The sequence below is a fragment of the Rana temporaria genome, chromosome 4 (assembly GCF_905171775.1).
Source record: "Rana temporaria chromosome 4, aRanTem1.1, whole genome shotgun sequence".
Classification (NCBI taxonomy): domain Eukaryota; kingdom Metazoa; phylum Chordata; class Amphibia; order Anura; family Ranidae; genus Rana; species Rana temporaria.
In genome coordinates, this window is record NC_053492.1 from 434,499,910 (window position 1) to 434,522,487 (window position 22,578).

The 22,578-nt window shown below is 45.8% G+C and overlaps 1 protein-coding gene across 1 annotated transcript in view; it reads right to left on the bottom strand.

Annotated features, from left to right (window-relative positions):
- Positions 1-624: 624 nt before the first annotated feature.
- Positions 625-22,578, bottom strand: part of SMYD2 (SET and MYND domain containing 2) — an 84,688-nt gene continuing 62,734 nt past the window's right edge. The window contains exons 7-12 of the mRNA XM_040351454.1: positions 18,155-18,257; positions 11,490-11,600; positions 8,890-9,010; positions 6,938-7,112; positions 4,653-4,761; positions 625-1,365 (exon numbers count right to left, since the gene is read on the bottom strand). Of these exons, the coding sequence (XP_040207388.1) occupies positions 1,288-1,365; positions 4,653-4,761; positions 6,938-7,112; positions 8,890-9,010; positions 11,490-11,600; positions 18,155-18,257 (697 nt within the window). The 3' untranslated portion in view covers positions 625-1,287. The remainder of the gene's footprint in view (positions 1,366-4,652; positions 4,762-6,937; positions 7,113-8,889; positions 9,011-11,489; positions 11,601-18,154; positions 18,258-22,578) is intronic.

Genomic DNA, 22,578 nt, shown 5'->3' on the forward strand with positions numbered 1-22,578 from the left:
TAGGGGGCGCTGAAGGGGTTAAGTGTGACCTCATATGTGTTTCTAACTGTAGGGGGGGGGGGGGCTAGACGCGTGATGTCATTGATCGTGTTTCCCTGTATCAGGGAACAGACGATCAATGACACTGCCACAACGAAGAACAGGGAAGGTGTGTTTACACACAGCTCTCCCCGTTCTTCAGCTCCGGAGGACCAATCGTGGGACAACGGCGGCGATCGGGTCCGCGGGGACCACGGCCGCGGAGCTTCGGACCGGGTCAAGTACACGCGTGGATGTGCCCAGCCGTGCCATTCTGCCGATTATCGGTGTGAAGGGGTCCTTAAGTGGTTAAAGAAATGTCCCTGGAAGTGCTCTGTCCCCTAAAGCAGTGATCATCCCTGTCCTCAGGGCCCACTAACAGGCCAGGTTTGCAAGATAACTGAAATACATGACAGGGGATATCATTTGCTGCTCAGTGATTGCAGTATTCTAGTCTGCTTCTCCCCAAGGTAATACATAAAACCTGGCCTGTTAGTGGGCCCTGAGGACAGGGTTGATGACCACTGCCCTGAAGAGAACCCAACCCCCACTGCTCACAAGTATGTACACAACAAATGTAATACTATATGAAATATATCTTAAAAAGCATGACAAAATAGCGTCTTTATAGATACAAAGCAGTATTGGCTATAGGGGGGCATTTGACATACTACAGCCTGTACCCACATGCCAACAATTCACATGAAAATGGATCTATATTCAAATGTAAACATCAACAGTCCTGCTGGGATGGCTAAATAAAGCGCAACAGATGTGGTGGAATACTTACCTTACCTGGAGAAAGTGCTTCAAGGTTCCCTCCAGTGTTGCTCACATATGCAAAAGCCTTGGGACTTTGTCACATGATCTCTGCTGAAGGGAAATATTAAATTAATATGCGTTTTGTTCTTCCTCTGCAGCTTAGATTATGTGACCAAGTCCCTTGGCATTCAGATATATGGACAATCTTTTCTGTTACTCATTAGCAACTCAGCTCATAGAATTCAATGTTAACATTTAAGCACAGGTTCACTTTATGGTGTGAAGAGCAACGGTGTTATGTCGCCCCCTAGTGGAATTTTAGTACATACACAAGAACCTAGAGGTGTTCTGAGTGCTACAAGTAATGGAGGTCTTATCAGCCAGTGCAGAGGAATCCATCGTTCCCATTGGGCGAAGCATCTTTCCATGTCCAGCAATGCCACACCGACATACACTGGCATTCCTGACATACATTTAAATAGAAGCGTGTACAGTACACCTTTGGTGTTATTGCTCCATCTCTTTCTTGACTTCTTCTATATAATGGTGATCTGGTCCGTAAGCCACCTCCATTATAGCGACTGCCTGGGGAAGAACAGAAAAAAAATAATAATTAATAAAATAAAAATTCTACCAAACTGAGTATTTACTATACAGCAGTGGTCTCCAAACTGTGGCCCTTTGTTTGCCTCTATACGGCACTTAGGACACTATTCCTCCAACTGACCCCATCAGTAGGGCACCCTTCCTCCCACGACATCATTCAATGGGGCACCCTTCCTCCCACCAGCACCCATTTAATGGGGCACCCTTCCTCCCACCAACACCCATTCAATGGGGCACCCTTCCTCCCACCAACACCCATTCAATGGGGCACCCTTCCTCCCACCAACACCCATTCAACGGGGCACCCTTCCTCCCACCGACACCATTCAACGGGGCACCCTTCCTCCCACCGACACCCATTTAGTGGAGGCACCCTTCCTCCCACCGACACCCATTTAGTGGAGGCACCCTTCCTCCCACCGACACCCATTCAGTGGGGCACCCTTCCTCCCACCGGCACCCATTCAGTGGGGCACCCTTCCTCCCACCGACACCATTCAACGGGGCACCCTTCCTCCCACCGACACCATTCAACGGGGCACCCTTCCTCCCACCGACACCATTCAACGGGGCACCCTTCCTCCCACCGACACCCATTTAGTGGAGGCACCCTTCCTCCCACCGACACCCATTCAGTGGGGCACCCTTCCTCCCACCGACACCCATTCAGTGGGGCACCCTTCCTCCCACCGACACCCATTCAGTGGGGCACCCTTCCTCTCACCAGCACCATTCAATGGGGCACCCTTCCTCCCACCGGCACCATTCAACGGGGCACCCTTCCTCCCACCGGCACCATTCAACGGGGCACCCTTCCTCCCACCGGCACCCATTCAACGGGGCACCCTTCCTCCCACCGGCACCCATTCAACGGGGCACCCTTCCTCCCACCGACACCATTCAGCGGGGCACCCTTCCTCCCACCGACACCATTCAGCGGGGCACCCTTCCTCCCACCGACACCATTCAGCGTGGGGGCACCCTTCCTCCCACTGACACCATTCAGCGGGGGGCACCCTTCCTCCCACTGGCACCCATTCAGTGGGGAACCCTTCCTCCCACTGGCACCCATTCAATAGGGCACCCTTCCTCCCACTGGCACCATTCAGTGGGGGACCTTTCCTCATACTAAAACTAATGATGGGGCACGATTCCTCCAGCTAAAACCAATGATGGGGCAATGTTTATTCCCACTAATGCTGGGACATTTTTTTTTTTTTTTTTTTTTTTACGCACAATGGCCACAGTCTGGCCCCTCTAAAGCATAAAAGGACAGTAAACTGGCCCTTAGTTTAAAAAGATTGAAGACCCCTGTTATACAGGATTTACATAGTGCCAACAGTTAACGCAGCGCTTTAAAAGGCCCTGCTCAATAGAGCTTACAATCTAAGAGGAGTATGCCGCCCAGTTCTGGTCCCCAGTCCTCAGGGAGGATGAACTGGAGAAAGTCCAGAGAAGAGCAACAAAGCCAATAAGAGGACTGGAGGATTTCAGTTAAGAGGAACAAACTTGACGTCGGTCACATGAATTTATTTGGCTGCATATACATGATTGGAAAGATCCCGTTTGCAAGTATGCATCAGGAGCTTATTGATCCCCACCAGCTACCACGCTCTCAGCACTAAGTTTATACAGCGCCGCATAGCATGCAGCTCGGCTTTAGCCGTTGACTTGTCCTCAATGTTCCCCTATGGGGGAAGTTCCTCCACTGACTGCGCAGGCGCAAACTTCCCGACGGAAATCCCCAAACCTCGCCCGGCATCCAGGCTCATTCTTTAACATCCCCGTGGATTGGAGGATGTTAAAAAAAGAGCCAGGAGGCCGAGCGAGCGAAGCGAGCCGTCCGAGCGCAGCGAGGACGTGAGGCCGACTGGCCACTTTCCTCTAAGTCCACGTCGCCCTGGATGCCGGCTGCCGTTCGGGGATTTCCGTCAGCAAGTTTGCACCTGCGCAGTGCTTGAAGGAACTTTCCCGATGGCTGGAACCATCTCTGCGCATCAGTTCGCGCATGCGCTGGAACTTCCGTGATACCTGGAACCAGCACGGCAGATCACCGGCAGTGATCAATAAGCGCCTGATGCATACTTGGTCTTTCCGATCATGTGACTGCCAATCGGAGCGGTCACATGACCTGAATGCCCACCTGCCGGCTTTTAGAAAACTCTTAAAGGTCCAGGAGGCGGTCAGAAAAAAGGGGTTAAAAACTTATTTGCCCAGGAAAGAGACGCTTAAAGAACTCCAGGCAAAAATCACTTAAATAAAAAAAAACACACACACACACACACACACACACACACACCATTTTTATTTTCCCATGCAGTGGGGCAGTGCCTGCACTGCATGGGTTAACTGCTAGTTTTTGTCTAGGGGATTGCAGAGTGGAGATATACTTACCTAATCTGCTGATCCTCCAAGCACAAGACCGGTCCCCGCCACTCCCGCCCACTAGCAGTCTTGTGAATGGACTGTTGCCGACGTCATTACGCCCATAGACCAGCTCTGGATGCGAGGGTGGCAGGAATAGTCCACCACTGGATGTGGGGAGCGCAGTTTTACAAAAGGATCGGGTAAATATAGCCTTTTGGGGCACCCCTGGACAAAACAGTTAACCCATGCAGTGCGGGCACAGCCCCAGTGCATGGGAGAACATTTTTCTCTTCATGGAGTTGTTCTTTAACTCCTTCCTGCTCAGCCTATTGTGATATGACGGCCTGGATGGGAGACCTATTATCCTAGCAATGGGCAATGCTCCGGTACGATCCATCCAATGACAATTCACTGTACCCCCCCCCCCCCACTACTGGTACCATGTGATCACTGTGGCCAATTACAGATCACATGACAATTGTACACAATGAAAGGCTTTGCCTCATGCCTTTCATTGTGTACTATTGGGGTGAGCTCTGTGATTGCTCACAGTGAGCACATGGTCCAGACCGGACCCATCTGTACCATGTGATTAGCTGTGGCCAAACACAGCTAATCACAATAGTAAACACTAAGTGAATAGTTTCATAAACAAAAACAAAAAAATGGTTGCCTATCACAAAAGAGCAGGCGTGCGGGGGGAGGGTTGCATGTACACACCTTACACCCAAAAACCGGCAACGACGCACAGGTACCCCGTCGCGGTAAATGTACTGTGGCAGGTCAGCAATTGGCTGGAGGACAACCAATTATTGCAGATCAGTTTCCATCTAGTCAAGGAGTAAAAATAAAAAAGGAAAATGAACACAAATGTAGACTTCCCACAGTGCCTTGCATACCTTTTTTAGGGCCTTAATCCCAGCAATTTTCTTCTCCAGGCCCATGTAAAGTCTCCCCAGCTTCAGCCACATGGAGGCCACATTTGGAGAGTAGGGAGGATAGTGCTTGCTGGAAAAAAACAGAACAAATGATATAAAGATACAATATATTCTATGGAAGCATGTACCTGGGAAGACTGCTCACTAGTGGTTAGCAGAAATTATTTCCGATTGGATATCACAATTTAACTGTATTAAAAGCGGAGGTCCGCCAAATTTTTGTTTTAAAAGCCATTTAAAAAATGGACACTTACCTGACCAGCGCGCTCGCGATGATGTCAGCTGAGGACGAGCAATCGCTCGTCCCTCGGCTGCACCCGCCGCCATCCTCGGTTAGGGAATCGGGAAGTGAAGCGTTGCGGCTTCACTGGCCAGTTCCCTACTGCGCATGTACGAGTAGTGCGCCGCACCGTCACTGTTCCCCGCTCTCTCCTGGGAACAATGTGCTTCCCAGAAGACAGCAGGGGGCTGCAGGTAGAGGCAACGCTGTATTCTGGCCTAGGCCAACAAGGCCCAGGCCTAGGGCAGCACTTTGCAGGGGGGCAGCACAGAAAGAGTACCCACCGGCTTGCGCTACACTGTTAGTGTAGCGCCAGTCATATGGGGCAGACTGGGCTGAGAGGCAAATTAGTCTAGCGCCCCGTAAAGCCCCCACACGGCTTCTGGTATGCGGGAGGCCGGCATTCTGCAACTGTGGGGGCGCTGCTTCTAATTTTGGCTGTCCTATCCTTCTGGATCACAAGCCTTCCTCACTGTGCTATATGTTTTCTGCTGCACCATTGGCATGGTTATATCTTCTTAGTCCTCTCCATAAAATTATCAGAAATTTGTGCTTAAAGTAGAACTATAGTTATAGGGAAAACTTTTTTTTTCATTTTGGATAGAGTAAGGGAGGGTTATAGCGCCTATCTGTTTATTTTTTACCATCCCGGTCCCATTGCAGAGATTTCCCTTCACTTCCTGTCCCATAGCCAAACAGGAAGTGAGGAAATCTATGCAAATTAAGGGAATACATTGCCCCCACCTCCAGGCCCTCAGAACTAGTGTCACTTAAAAATTTCAGGGCGGGTGCGGCTTTGACAGGAAGGGGTGGGTGCACAAGTTTAGCCAGGCGTAGGGCAGCACAAACCCTAAATACACTACTGGGTAGAGGCGTGTCTGCCGCAGTCCCGTATTCCCGGAAGTGGGTGAAAATACCTGTCTTAGACGGGTATCTGCACCCCCTTCCCCCTGAAAGGTGCCAAATGTGACACCGGAGGGGGGGGGAGAGTTCCGAATAGCGGAAGCTCCATTTTTGGGTGGAACTCCGCTTTAAGGTGCCAATATAGAAGCGAGTCTTATAACAGACTCTCCTGAATGTCCAATCTTATTTTCAGACTATTCACGTAAAGATGGTTGTAAATATCTGACATGAAAAATGAATGCGGCATATCCTTCTATAGTGTGTTCTTTCCTCAATCCAAAGCACATGCGATTACTGCCTGCTCTGTCATTCCCCTGCAAGCTGCATAACTTGCCTCTGGCAGTCTATTCCGACACCAAGCAATCCAGAGAGAAGGAATGACAGCCTCAGCTGTGCAAGTTTCCCTATGAGTCAGTGAGGGGGAGGGGGGTGCCCATTCCCTCAGGTCTCAGATTACACTCAGCTCTCTTCTCTATCTTGTGTTGCCCATTCCCTACAGTCAGATCTGAGATTACACTCAGCGCTCTTCTCTATGCTGTGCAGCGTACGACATCAGATCCCTTCCCATGCCTGCTGATGATCAGAAATAGGATGTGCAAAATGTGTGCTTTAAGAGGTTGTAGAGGGGAAAGGATTAAAGATGAAACAGGTACAACCTATGTAGGAGCAATTTCATCTCTGTATCACCTGAGGCTTGTTGCTTCACTAGGTAAATGCTGGGGTTTAGGATATGGTATATGTAACAAGCATGTGGATGGAAGCTGCGACTTCACTTGCTGCATGCTTGTTGTTCTGGTTGTCAATGCCTCTGGGAGGTACTGAAGTCACAAAATAGGCATGACAACCAACTAAGACTTTCAGAAGGTCATTGTGGCAGTTTTTTTATTATGCTTTAATGACAGGTTACCTTTAAAACACTTTCAGAATACACTAAACCCTCCATGGCTGTAATGACACAAGTACATGGTAAACCACTGTCACCCTCCACCATATAAAAACACTACAGGTGCTCTTTAATGCCAATTCAGATGTTATGAGAATGAGTATGGCAATTGAGACTTACCGGTACGGCTGGATGATTTTCCCTCCATACTTCAAGGCTCCTTCCCAGTCCTGCATGTACAGGCAGATTCCCATGGACTGATACGTCATGTGTAACATATAAATGTTAGTCTCTGCAAATAACGTTCCCATCTTCTCCATACTGAGCTCACACATCTCCAGCAGTTCGCTAGGACGTGGTATGGTTAAGAAAAAAAAATAAAAATCACAGACCCCCTCAGGGAAGTAACCCTGTCGGTACCACTGTCACACCAGGCTTGGACTGCCCCCCCAGGACTCTCTGGTGGGGGCCCCTGTATAGATTCCAGGGTACTACTACTTTTAATGAATGAAAGTACTCTGGCTGAAATGAATACCTAAGCCAAGGGTGTCCAAACTTTTTTCAAAGAGGGTCAGATTTGATGAAGTGAACATGCGTGAGGGCCGACCATTTTCCCCCAATAAAATACATATTAACTAATACACTGCCCAACAAGAATTCCATTGCCTTTGTGGTTTTGTGTGGTGAAAAGTCCAAGAATGAGCTTGGGCGTGTTATTTGGATAAACCGTATAACATGCACAGGCGTATAACACGCACCAGTTTTTTAAATACAGAACTGTGAAGCAAAATAAGGGTCAGTACCTATCTGCAGCCTCACCATTGCCATGAATGCAGCCTTACTAATGCCCCATTGCCATCAATGCAGACGCACCATTGCCCTCAATGCAGCAGCAACATTGCCCTCAATGCAGCCTGATCCATATGCCCATCTGCAGCCTCAGAGGGGACAGGGTGGGACGAGCGCCAACAGATTACATACAGGAGAATCTTCTGTTTACTCGGCAGCCTCTTTAATACAAAGTCCCACCAATGATAGACAGAACAGTCGTCCAATGCCAGCCCAGGAGACAGGACTTCCTATTACAGAGGCTGCCGAGTAAACAAGAGATTCTCCTGTATGTAATCTGACGTCGCTTATCCCGCCCCCTCCCAGGAACAATAAATACGGTATATATCTCTTGTGCCCCCGCTCCCCAGCGGTTCATTGGGGGCCAAAAAATATATATATATATCCAAATTACTAGTGAGGCCGTATGAAACCGGACCACGGGCCGCAATTGGCACTGCCCCAGGACCTAAAGTAACGAAGTATAACTAACTAAAAGACAAAAATAAACTTTCATCAAAAACACAAAAAGTAAAAACAAAATCCCATTTTGGTTTGCTAAAATAACAGGAAAAGAAGGCACATCATCTTTGCCAACGCCAAGCTGCTGCTAGCAAAGCAAACAGAATATAATATAACATAACAGGTTACGCATCGCTTCACAATGTTCAATACAAAAGGTACAGGAGGGCCCTGATCGTAGAGCTTACGTTCTAAAGGAAGGGGGTGGTGGTACAAAGGGCAATAGCTGCAGAGAATGATTTGTTGGGGGTTGCTCAGGGACAGTTGTTAGGTGGTTGTGGGATAGGCTTCCCTGAATAAATGAGTTTTCAGGGATCTCCTTAAAGGTGGACAGGGTAGGGGCTGATCGGACATACCGGGGCAGGGAGTTTCAGAGGATGGGAGAGGCTCTGGAGAAGTCCTGAAGGTGAGCATGGGAGGAGGCAACAAGGGAGCTAGAGAGCAGGAGGTCCTGTGAGGAGCGGAGGGGACGATTTGGCCAATAATTATCACAAACAATACTATGCATTTACATGAAAATTGGCCTTTTAACGTCTTATCAGAACCCAATTTCTTCTTTTTAATAGCTCACTGTATGTAAACGCTGCATGCCAGGGCTCAATGGATCCATCAGCCCCCATGATGCATTGGGAGATTGCCATGTTCTGTCCCTGGGCTTGTTGTGCGGATGTATCAGAGGTGGAGGGCACAAGCATACAACCAAAAGGTTGCCGAATGGAATATTTTGCAGAAGACAGAACATAAGTGATGGCCTAGAGGTAAAACGCACACAAAAAGGATATTTTTGAAATGCTTGGCTCTCCTGAACTCTTCCACCACACCTCGGGCATATTTGATCATGTCTCGTACATCCTTAGGGTTGGGTGGTTCATTGAGTTTCCGGATCTCCAGCTTTGCCTTGTCCTGGCAGAAAAAAAAAAGAATAAATAAAACCCACACGTCGTGTTATCAGCTTCTGATGTAAAAATTGTACATGCAGACACAGAGCGATTGGCTTTCAAGGAAAGGCGTCATCTACTACTATTTACATAAAGCTGACCGCACATGGTACAGTGAGGGAAAAGGCATTTGGCCCCCTGCCGATTTTGTACGTTTGCCCACAGACAAAGAAATTATCAGTTTATAATTTTAACAGTAGGGTTATTATCACAGCAAGAGACATAACAAAAACAAAAATAATCCAGAATAACACATTTCAAAAAAGTTATAAATTGATTTGCATTTTAATGAGCAAAATTTGGCCCCTTCACAAAACCCTTGTTGGCAATCACAGGGGTCAGACGTTTGTTGTTGGCACAAGATTTGTACACATCTCAGGAGGGATTCTGTTCCACTCCTCTGCAGATCCTCTCCAAGTCATTAAGGTTTTGAGGCCGACGTTTGGCAACTCGAACCTTCAGCTTCCTCCACATATTTTCTATGGGATTAAGGTCTGGAGATTGGCTAGGCCACTCCAGGACCTTAATGTGCTTCTTGAGCCGCTCCTTTGTTGCCTTAGCCGTGTGTTTTGGGTCATTGTCATGCTGGAATACCCATCCACCACCCATTTTCAGTGCCCTCGATTTTGGTCTCATCTGACCACAACACTTTCACCCAGTTCTCCTCTGAATCATTCAGATGTTTATGAGCAAACTTCAGACCGGCCTGTACATGCGATTTCTTGAGCAGGGGAACCTTGCGGGCGCTGCAGGATTTCAATCCTTCATGGCGTAGTCCGTTACCAATTGTTTTCTTGGCGATAATGGTCCCAGCTGCCTTCAGATCATTGACAAGATTCTCCCGTGTAGTTCTGGCCTGATTGCTCTCCGTTCTCATAATAATTGAAACTCCACGAGATGAGATCTTGCATTGAGCCCCAGACGGAGGGAGATTGAGTTATTTTGCGTTTCTTTCATCTGCGAATAAAATCGCACCAACTATTGTCATCCTCTCACCAAGCTGCTTGGCGATGGTCTTGTAGCCCATTCCAGCTTTGTGTAGGTCCACAATCTTGTCCCCGACATCCTTGGACAGCTCTTTGGTCTTGGCCATGGTGGAGAGATTGCAATATGGATGGATTGCTTCTGTAGACAGGTGTCTTCCATACAGGTAACAAGCTGAGATTAGGAGCACTCCCTTCAATTCCGTGTGCTTTTTTTCTGCACAAAATGCATGCACAGTGTTTTCCATGTGTTCGAATGGCTCTAGTTCACAACATGCAGTCAGTTTCTGCACCGGAAACTGACTGCATGGTGTGAACTAGAGCCATTGGAATACATAGAAAACACTGTGCATGCATTTTTAGTGCAGAAAAAATGTGCACAAAACTGTACGGAACTGCATCTGGTGTGAACTGGCCCTAAGAGAGTGCTCCTAATCTGAGCTTGTTACATGTATAGAAGACACCTGGGAGCCAGGAATCTTGCTGATGGATAGGGGATCAAATACTTATTTCACTCATTAAAATGCAAATCAATTTATAACTAAACTTTTTAAATGTGTTTTTCTGGATATTTTTGGTTATTCGGTCTTTTACTTTTTTTAAAAAGTAAAAATAATAAAAAACACACCATTAAAATTATAGATTGATAATTTTTGTCAGTGGGCAACCTACAAAACCAGCAGGGGATTGATGATGCTGCCACCATCATGTTTCACGGTGGGGATGGTGTGTTCGGGGTGATGGGCAGTGTTAGTTTTCCGCCACACATAGTGTTTTGCTTTTAGGCCAAAAAGTTGGTCTCGTCTGACCAGAGCACCTTCTTCCACTGCGCTTCTAGGCATTGATGAAGCCTTTGTAATTTTTTTTGTATCCATATCCTGACTTGTGCCTGTCCACAACTTTATCCCAGAGATCCCGATGACAGTGCCTTGTCACCCATAGTTGATCGTTTGCTTCAGTTGCACTACCAGGTACTGAAATGCTCCAGGAAAGCTCTGTTCATGCCGAGCTAATCAAAATGACCACAGCTGATCTGTGTCTGTCTGCATTTCAGGCTGCAAAGCAACAAAACGTGACGTTGGGGAAAAAAAAAACAAAAAAAACACACACACAAAATAATGCTCACCTTAATGGATGTCTATCCATCTACCTCATCAGATTAACTTGTGAGCCCGATTAAGCTTTCTGTAACACGTGTGTGTGTGTGTGTGTGTGTGTGTGTGTGTGTGTGCGCGCGTGTAGAGCCTGGAACTGGGTTGCAGTTTGCGCTGAGCCCCTGTTCCAGGGAGTACAGTGTGATCACTACACACCCTTTAGCCACTAAGCAGCAGAGTCCCTTGAGGTCCACACTTCTATAGCCGCACCTTTTCCTCTACCTACAAGGTTTTCATTCTCTTTAGTAGTTGCTGGCAAGCACATCTAGACTATAAGCAATTCAGAATAATATGATTGTATCTTCACCTTCTCTCTTATTGTGCACTCTCTGCATTCACAAGTGAAGAAGTAAGAATCTAGCAGTCGGTCATTCCGATCTTCTGTGGGGTAGAGCAGATCAATGTAGCTGGTGAACACCTAGGAACAAGAAAGACATTGACAGTTAAGGCACCGGTCACACACACACCTATTAACAATGTAGTATCCATGCAATCTTCATCCAATACCAATAAAGTAAAACGGAAGACAATTTGTCACCAGCACACCAAGCAGCCATCTCATATAGTCGAGATAATTATTAAAGCAAATCGTATCACAATGCAATAAGAGGTTGTGTAATGTTCTGGGGCCACGCAGGGCCCCTTCATCAGACAGTCATGACAAAGGGGTCCTGTATAGCCCCACTAGCTTTTATTGCATTATGGCATGTAAAGAGCGCACCAACCCCCCCACCACCCCTTTACCAAATACTTGGCATTGCCAATTCCTCCATTGAAGCAGGTGCTTCCGGTATGGTAGAAGTAAATTATCTCCTCCCATGGGACAGCCTTCAGGTCTAGCATTGCATGTCGAGAACACATGACAAAAGGAGTGATGTCACAGTTCCACCTATTATAATCAGCAAACACTGGCTATTTTAGTGCTGGAGACCAGAATGGGCAAGGTAACCGTGTCTAGAATGTCCCTTCTACAGACCTGCAGGACACTGTACTGACCATAGGGACTAGCAGAAGGGACCACAACTGGGGGGGGGGGGACCAGAAATCTGACACGAAAAGTGTGTCAGATGACTAGGATTTCCCTTTCACTGCAACTCTTAAAAAAAGGGACAAAGGAATAATGGTGCTGGCAGAGAACTAGGCCAGTGTAATGTCTTTACAGCAGGGATATGCAATAAGCGGACCTCCAGCCATTTTAAAACTACAAGTCCCATCATGCCTCTGCCTCTGGGTGTCATGCTTGTGGCTGTCAGAATCTTGCTATGCCTCATGGGACTTGTAGTTCCGCAACAGCTGGAGGTCTGCTAATTGCATATCTCAGCTTTACAGGCATACTTCTTTAGGCATCTTAATTTTGTGACTGGGTTGTTGTTAAAGGGGTTGTAAACCCTCTGTTATTTAGAGTCACCACTTGTCTCCACTGTGCAGTTCATTTTGCACAGATTGGCCCCGATCTGCCTCTTCCGGTGTCACCCGGCAGCTCCTTCCCACAATGGGTGTCCACGTTGGAGAAGCGCTCTCCTTGGTGGACACCCATGCGGTTGCACTCCCGAGTCCTGCTTTTGTGTGTATTCACACACAAAGCAGGGCTCAGCCCTGTCCCCGTGTCATTTGATTGATTGACAGCAGCGGTAGCCAATGGCTGCGCTGCCATCAATCTATCCAATCAGAACACGATACACCAGCTAGAGTTGGCATGCTTGTTCCCAGCCGTAGGGAAGACAGCGTTCAGGTTAGTCAAACAGGTGGGCTGCACCACTACATAAGGTTTTTCACCTTAATGCATTCTATGAGGGTTCACAACCCCTTCAAAGTCTTTTTTTTCCTTTATAAAACATTTGGCATGATTGCTGTAATAATCTCTAAAAGCCACAAGGGGGTACTGTAGGACAGCATAATCCTATACAACAACAGCTGGTACAACCCTATCACTCATAGTGTAAATCTATTCCTGGAGCCTGTGGCATGCCTACATTTATTCAAGGGGTCCATTTAATTATATGTTTAGACCCTTCCTCGTAATCTTATCAAGATTCCAAGCAGTAAGCAGACTGCCACAAAGAAAAACGGGCCTCTGCCAGACTATGTCCCCCCATGCAGCCATTCTTATCCTGATAATCTTCCAGCTAGTTGTGACTTCTTGTGTTAGTAAAAGCGTCACAGTAAGACTTGCTGCTCCTATGTTACAAGCTGGCCGGCTTCCAATGGGCCATGCTGCACAGCAGGACCCGGAACTTCTATAGGTCACATCTATTTAAAGGCATGTCTATTGAAGTCCCCGGCAATTAAGGCTCTTTCCCAGTCCCCCGAATTCCACATGTATAATGTCAGGGAGGTACGGGGATAGCACAAGTATTTCTTGGCGTGGCCGGGAAAGGTCTGACATTAGCTCACAGCCACTGCGGTTTCACAGCGTTCCTGGACAAAGACCGTCCTAGTGACAGGATAAGCTGAAACCTTACGGGGATTGTTCTCTATGTACCCCTGAATTAAAAGGGCCAAATATAGGCTTGATCATTAATACATATCATATTTGATTATGGCTTACAGCTAGAGAAAACCCAATATACAGCATCTCCGAAAATTTGAATATTACACAAGACCAATAAAAAAAAAAAAAAAAAAAGGATTTTTAATATAAAGATATTGACTTAGTGAAAAGTATATGCCCATTTAGAGTATAGTATGTACTCAGTACTTGGTCAAGGCTCCTTTTTTTGCATGAATTACGGCATCAATGCGGCATGGCGGAGATCAGTCTGTGGCAATGCCGAGGTGTTATGGAAGTCCAGGTTGCTTTGATAGCGGTCTTCAGCTCGTCTACATTGTTGGGTCTGGGATCTCATCTTCCTCTTGACAATACCCCACAGATTCTCTATGGGGTTTAGGTCAGGCGAGTTTGTTGGCCAATCAAGCACAGCGATACCAAGATCATGAAACCAGGTATTGGTACTTTTGGCAGTGTGGACAGGTGCCAAGTCCTGCTGGAAAATGAAATCAGCATTTCCATAAAGCTGGACAGCAGAGGGATCCATGAAGTGCTCTAGAATTTCCTGGTAGACGGCTGTGCTGATTTTGGACTTAACACACAGTGGACCAACACCAGAGATGACGTAGCTCCCCAAATCATCACTGACTGTGGAAACTTTACCCTGCACCTCATACAACTTAGATTCTGTGCCTCTCCACTCATCCCTCAAGACTCTGGTACCTTGATTTCCAAATAAATTGCAAAATTGTCCATGATTTAGGGAGCCATGTCATCTCCTGGTGTTGGTCCACTGTGTTTAATTAAAGCGGATGTTCCATTACAAAAAAAAAAAATTAAAAGTCAGCAGCTACCAACACTGTAGCTGCTGACTTTTAATAAGGACACTTACCTGTCCTAGCCGGCAGCGATATCTGCCCCCGCCGAGGCCGATCCTCGATCCTAGCAGCTCCAAGCGCCGCCATCCACAGTAAGGGACACAGGCAGTGAATCGGTGCGGCTTCACTGCCCGTTACCTACTGCGCATGCGCAAGCAGCACGGCGCTTTGTAAATGGGCCGGCTACTTTCTGGGACACACACAGTTCCCAGAATGCAGCGTGCCCCATTCACAAGAAGACACCCAGTGTAGGAGGAGGAAGAGAATCCGCCGCGGAGGATGAAGAGGCAGATTCGGCACTTCCGCATAGCAACAGCTTTTTAGGGTGAGTACATTTTTTTTTTTTTTTTTTTCGATTTTTGGTGGAATATTTTTTTCAGGTGGAACCACCACTTTAAGTCCAAAGTCTGCCCAGCTGTCTACCAGGAAATTCTACAGCACGTCATGATTCCCTCTGCTGACCAGTTTTATTAAGATGCCGATTTCATTTTCCAGCAGACATTTGTGCAGAAACCCGCACAGATGTCTCTGAAATCGTCCCCGAAATAGAGACCGACATGCAGGAATGAAGTCGTGAGAGTTCATTGCCGCACTCAGTGCGAATCTAGGCTTAAGGGGTGTTCCAGGCATTTTTAATGTTCATTAAAAGTCAGCAGCTACAAAAAGTGTAGCTGCTGGCTTTTAATAAACATGCACTCACCTGCTCCACGTTCCAGCGACGCGCCGGCCGGAGCTCCTCTCCCCCCTCTCCGGCCGGTGTGCTCATTGTTACTGTGGGCACCCGGCCGTGACAGCTTTCGGTTTCACGGCTGGGCACTCACTGCGCATGCGTGAGCAGCGCTGCGCTATCTGATTGGACAGGCGATCAACTAGGACCGGTCACGTGTCCCAGGCGATCGCCGACAGGGAGGGGCCGCCAAAATGCGATATGACGTATCGCCTTAGCGGCCCCTCGGCGGAAGGAGGAAGTGGGACAAGATGTCCCACTTCTCCTGAAGCCCCCACCCCCCCCCCAAAAAAATGACATGCCAAATGTGGCATGCAAGGGGGCGAGGAGTGGATTAAGCGGAAGTTCCACTTTTGGGTGGAACTCCGTTTTAAAGATTGAGCATTTTTTTTAATGGTTGAGGTAATATTACACGGACAACAAACCTGAGGTGGCACGATTCATAGGACACATAAAAAAAAAGCGGACCTCTAGACAGATACACAAAAGAAGTATGCAGCCCCGTATTCATGAATTGTGTACATCTCTTCAAGACCATGTATAGCAGAGCTCAGACATGGAGAGGGAGAAGCAGCACAAGATGCCAGCCAGTTCTGCAATGCTTGTACTAACAAGGTGCATGCTCATAAGAGGAGAGAGAGCAGCATGACAGAAAAGCTCATAAGTCTGCCGTTTCTTGCCCAGTCACAGGCTGGGGAAGGGGGACTAGACCCTAAAATGTTACTTAACTGGACCCGAGCAGGTCTCCCACCCTACCAGGCAGGACGATGAGGTGTGGCAGGGCTGTGTAAATCTCAGGACTGAAAGACAGAAATACAAAAACTTTTAGGCCCTGTTTGCGCATGAGCGATTTTCTGCTTGAAGCTTGTAGCTCTAAAAACGCTTAACAAGCCAAATCCCATTTATTCCAATGGCCCCTGTACACATGAGTGTTCTGTCGCCTGAAAGAAAAAAGCACACAAGCTTCTTTTTGGCAGACTACAAGTGTTTTGGCCGCATAGACTTCAATATAAATGCCTAAGATGAGCAGAAAAACACTTGTAAAAGCACTCAAACAGCAACTCTCCACCCCATAGTGTTGGTCGCAATTGCGACAAGAAATAGTGATCCTGTGTCTCCCTGCGCCCTCACGTCCCCCGCCACGCGATCGCGGCAGGCCCGCGCCGGCCGGTAATTAAGGCCGCGGCTTTGCGGCCTTCTGCAGGCCTAAGCTTCCTTCTGTGATCTGGCGCCATCTTGTGGTGGCCGTTGGCATTACAAGCAATCCAGCAATTCTAATGTGTTTTTCACTGCCATCTCCTTCCCTCTAATTAGAGCCCCCAAACATTATATATTTTTTATTCTAACACCCTAGAGAATAAAATGGCGGTCGTTGCAAAACTCTGTCACACCGTATTTGCGCAGCAGTCTTACTAGCACACTTTTTTTGGGGGAAAAAATACATTTTTAATAAAAAAAAAAAAAAATAAGACAACATTAAAGTCAGCCCAATTTTTTTTATATTATGAAAGATAATGTTACGCCGAGTAAATTGATACCAAACATGTCCCGCTTCAAAATTGCATCCGCTCGTGAAATGGCGAAACAAACTTTTACCCTTTAAAATCTCCATAGGCGACGTTGAAAACATTTCTACAGGTTGCATGTTTTGAGTTACAGAGGGGTTGTAGGGCTAGAATTATTGCTCTCACTCTACCAGTTTACATATGCGGGCACTACTCACGAATGCGTTCGCTTCTGCGCGCAAGCTTGGCGGGACGAGGCGCGTTTTCTGGCTCCTAACTTTTTTAGCTGGCTCCCCCAAAAAGGTCATGTTTTCAGTCTTCCTATTATTTTGCACAGGCAATTTGATCAGTTTTACTGCCTTAGTAATTACCACAGCCGTGGGAAATCCTGAAAACATGACCTGTTGGGGATACTTTGGGCCAGATTCACCAAAGAGATACGACGGCGTATCTGCCGATACGCCGTCGTATCTCTGTTTCTAACTATGCGACTGATTCATAGAATCAGTTACGCATAGATAGCCAGAAGATCCGACAGGTGTAATTGTTTTACACTGTCGGATCTTAAGATGCAGTACCGCGGCCGCCGCTGGGGGGAGTTCGCGTCGTAAACCAGCGTCGGATATGCAAATTAACAGTTACGGCGATTCCCGCCAGATTTTCGCGTTCGCTACGTAGCCGCTAGTCTAGTTTCCCGTCGCAAAGTTAGTCGTCGTTTTTGGTGCCCTAACTTTAGTCAGCAAACGTATTGCTGTCTAAAGTATGGCCGTCGTTCCCGCGTCAAAATTAAAAAAATAACGTCATTTGTGTAAGCCGTCCGGAATTGTGCGTCGCCGTTCGAAAAAAAATGACGACACGGCGGGAGTTAAGAAACGGAGCATGCGCAGTAGGTCCAGCGCGCCTAATTTAAATGGCACACGCCCATTTGAATTGGTCCGCCTTGCGCTGGAGGCCGCGGGCGTAATTTTCATCGCAAGTGCTTTGTGAATCAGGCACGTGCGATGAAAACTTGCGGCGGTGTAACGTATCTACGATACGTTACGCCGCCGCAATTCTACGTGAATCTGGCCCTTGAGGACTAAAGTTGAGAAACATCGATATAGTGTATGGGCAGCTTTAGACAGGTTCATCAATAGATGTTTTTCACATGTCCGTTTTGCTGCTTAGTGGGAATTAAAGATCAGGAGGAATCTACATTATGAAGTCATAAAAGTGGGGTACAACTGTGACAGCTACTTCAACTCTGGAATATATAAAATCAGAATCTTATCCATAATGTTTCTTTTAAATAGTCACTTTATAAGAAACCCATTACCAGGGAAGGAGTCAGACATAACATCAGATTTACAGGCGTCTGTTGGGCTTAATTCTCACCTCGTCTCCAGAGTTAATCTCTTGTACAGCTCGGACCTCGGCGACGGTGCCCTTGTAAGTGACAATTACATTGGGACAGCAGCTGTGGTTCATTAGTGCGACGCTGAAACAGATCGGAGAATGCAAATCATTAGTAGTCTGCTCTAATTACAATTCTCTCTACTAATGACCAATAACAGATATTCTGTTGTCTTTATATCTCAACCCGACACCCGATGCTGCAGCTTCTTCTCCGTAAAGTCTGAAGGAAAGTGAAGATTTTGGAGGAATATGAAGAGCGTTTTTTTTTTTTATTATTCCATTTGTCATGATCCATCACCCACCCAATCACTGTCTGCTATTTCCCGACTTAACTGAACTGCCATTGCAACAGCGAGCCCACATCAAAAAGCATAAAGTGACTCCTATTGAAAAAAATAATAATAATAATAATAATAATAATAATAATAATAATAATAAAGGCTGCCATTGCAAGATCTCTTGAAAATGCTAGTTGCCCATTTTTTGTCACCAATTCAGTTGCATGCTGTAAATCAGGGGTAGGCAACCTGGGGCCCTCCAGCTGTTGTGGAACTACATTTTCCATGGGGGGATTGCAAGGCTGGCAGTTACAATTACTCAGAGGCATGATGGGACTTGTAGTTCAACATCTGGATGGCCCCAGGTTGCCTACCCCTGCTGTAAATGATGGAACTCTCTCTATACTTTGTTCAAGCCAGATACTCAACAATAGAAGGCAAGGCATCCTCTAACATCCACGGACATTACATTCTCAAAGGAGAAGCCAGCAATGGAAGCCCCATAGCTTTTCCCATAACAGAATAAGACCCCATACACACTATTGGTGCTGCACGATTCTGGCCAAAATGAGAATCACAATTTTTTTGCTTAGAATGAAGAAGATCGCGATTCTCACGGCGCAAAATCTTTTACATTTATACAAAAAAAAAAAAAGGGCTAACTTTAAGGATTTTTTTTTTTTTTTTTTTAAAACTAGCCAGTAAAGTAATTTTTTCCCAAAAAAAAATTGCATTTAAAAAGACTGCTGCGCAAATACAGTGCAACATAAAATATTGCAACAACCGCCATTTTATTCTCTAGGGTCTCTACTAAAAATGTATATAATGTTTGGGGGTTCTAAGTAATTTTCTAGCAAAAAAAAATTATGATATTAACGTGAAAAGAGCTGTCAGAAAAAGGTTTGGCGTTTAAGTGGTTAAAGGTTCCTAATTTACATACAGAAGTTTATTCCTTTGATGTAAAAGTCAATGTGATACAATGTTTAGGCTTAACTTTCCACTGATAAAGAATGTTTTCAAAACTTGGCAGGTTGCCCAGACTTTGACTTTTGGCTGAGAGCAGACAGGAAATTCTTTGCATACCAAAGTGCAGAGAGAAAATTATTTTCATGTCAAAGATCGTGAAACCCTGTGTCAAGATGGCGATAACGATTCTTGACAATTAATCGTGCAGCTCTACACACTATACAACCTTTGTTGTCCGATTTCCTTTAGATTTACCAAAACCATGTAGTGCAAGGGCCTGCCCGATTGCATACAAATTGAAAAAAAGTCTTAAAGTGGATGTAAACCCGATTCACGAAATTTGAACTGGGCACATATATCTGCAGTATTTTGTTAGCTCACTTCAATGAGCCGTGTCCCATAGCTCTCTCCTGAACTGGTCCTCGGTTATCAGCCTGAGGACTCCAGACAAATTCTCAGACACTTTAAAAAGCAAAAGCAGCCTGAATCTTCAGTCCGGGGAGGTTGCTAAAATAGATTATCAGGGAGCAGGTCCTATTACAAAAAACACATCTGAGGGTCTCTGCCTATGTGGAGAGGGGGTGTGTGCCTTTACTCCAATCACCAATCTTGGCTGTATGCCCAGACATCACACTTTGTTAACCAGGAAGAGAAAATCTAACACAATCTCAACTTTCTAAACAGTATATAAATGTGAACACAGCAGATATACATGTAAAACCTATGTAGGGAGATTTGATTCATCTGTGTGTATCTAAAGCCGTTCACTTCACTGGGTGAATGGAGGGTTTACATCCACTTTAAGGTTTGACCTCATATTATATGGTTGTGGGAAATCTGAAGGAAAAAATAAATAAAAATCTACGGAAAAATTGTAAAGTGTGTATCCAGATTTAGAGTTGACTGGAGTTCTACTTTCAAGGATCACATAACCCAAAATGGATAATTTTGTTATAGGTGGAGTCTGATGGGCTGAATCTTCCCTTTGCTTCCTAGAGGTCTTTAAAAGGGGAGTTCCACCCACAATTTCACTTTTTAAATATAAATACCCCTGTAATACACAAGCTCAATGTATTCTAGTAAAGTTAGTCTGTAAACTAGGGTCCGTTTTGTTAGGTTGTTACAGCATTTAAATAGTTTATAATCTAGAAATAGACCGTGGCCATCTTAAGTGTGGGCATCATGAAGCCAGACTGTATGACTTCCTGGATTTCAGCTTTGCATATCTCGCACATGCTCAGTGCACAAGCAATGTAATAGGTTTCAGTCAGGTTTGCAAGGACTACTGGGAAACATGATGCCTATTCCAGAAACCCTTGCAAATAGCCTAGGCAAATAAGGAGGAGGAAGTAATGAAGGACTTCAAAATAAAAGGTATTTACAAGCAACAAATTAAATAAAAAATTGTCCATTCTGAACACTATGAGATTAGAGCATGCAGCACAGACAAACATAAAAAAATGGGTGGAACTCCACTTTAAGGATTCAATAGTGGAATATTCCTTCCATAATTACCTGGCTCCATTCCTGTTCACCTGGGAGTTTTGGGTGTCCCTACCCACCATTGTTTGTTCCATTTCCTCTACTTACATTTCCCAAATATAAAATAGATAACAAAAAAAAAAAAAAAAAAAAGTCTAGCAGGGGTGGTGGGCCAAAACCATTTTGGGTGGCCTGGCATTTTAAGAGAAGCATGCACCAGGAGAAATAAGGAGGCTGCCTTTAATGATCTCCTTCTGAAAATGCTTGTTGTCTGGCAGAAAATAAAAGCCTGCAACCCATAAAGTCAGAACTCACAAGGGCTCAAGCTCCAGGTCTGCAATTCAGAAAACAATATATAGAAATGACATCAACATAATAACCATAAAGCTAGAATTTCCAAACCGAGAAGTCCGATATAGCTAGCTACTGTATTTGCTAATGTTATTGGGTTGACTTTAAAGCATATCTAAACCACAAAACATAATGTATGCCAAGATAGATATAACTCGATCCATCTCTCCATACACAGTGCATCTGGAAAGAATTCACAGCGTTATGTTACAGCCTTATGCCAAAATGAATTAAATTCATTATTTTCCTAAAAAATCTACAAGCAATACCCCATAATGACAAAGTGAAAGAAGTTTGAGATCTTTATAAATAATTATTCACATATAAACAAGTACAGTATTCACAGCCTTTCCCATGACATCTAAAATGGAGTTCAGGTGCCTCCTGTTTCCACTGATCATCCCTGAGATGTTTCTACACCTTGATTGGAGTTCAGTTGCTTGGACACGATTTGTAAATGCACACACCTGTCTATATAAAAGGTCCCACAGTTACCAGTTCGTGTCAGAGCACAAACCAAGTCCAAGGATTTGTCTGTAGACCTTTGTGACAGGATTGTATCAAGGCACAGATCTGGGGGAAGGCAGCATTGAAGGCCCCAATGACAAAATGGCCTTCATCATCCATAAATACAAGAAGTTTAGAGCCATAAAAAGGACTCTTTTTTAAAGTGGGCCTTAAATCAGGGAGGTGACCAAGACCGCAATGGTCACTGACAGGCTCCAGCATTTCTCCGGAGAGAGGAGAACCTTCCAGAAGAACAACCATCTCTGCAGCACTCCACCAATCAGGCCTGTATGGTAGCGTGGCCTGATGGAAGCCACTCCTCAGTAAAAGGCACGTGTCAGCCCGCCTGGAGCTCACCAAAAAAAAGGCACCTGAAGGACTCTGAAAATGAGAAACAAAATGTTTTGGTCTAATGAAACAAAGATTGAACCTGTTGGCCTGAATGGCAAGCGTCATGTCTGGAGGAAACCAGGCACTGCTCATCACCTGGCCAATACCATCCCTATAGTGAAGTATGGCGGTGGCAGCAACATGCTGTGGGGATGTTTTTCAGCGTCAGGAACTGGGAGACTAGTCAGGATCGAGGGAAAGATGAATGCAGCAATTTACAGAGACATCATTGAGATGATATAGATATAAATCTATATCATCTAAAAAAAAAAAAAATACACACACACACACCACACACACACACACACCTGCTCCAGAGCGCTATGGACCTCAGACTGGGGTGAAGGTTCATCTTTCAACAGGACAATGACCCTAAGCAGCCAGCCAAGATAACAAAAGGAGTGGCTATGGGACAACTCATAGGCCCCT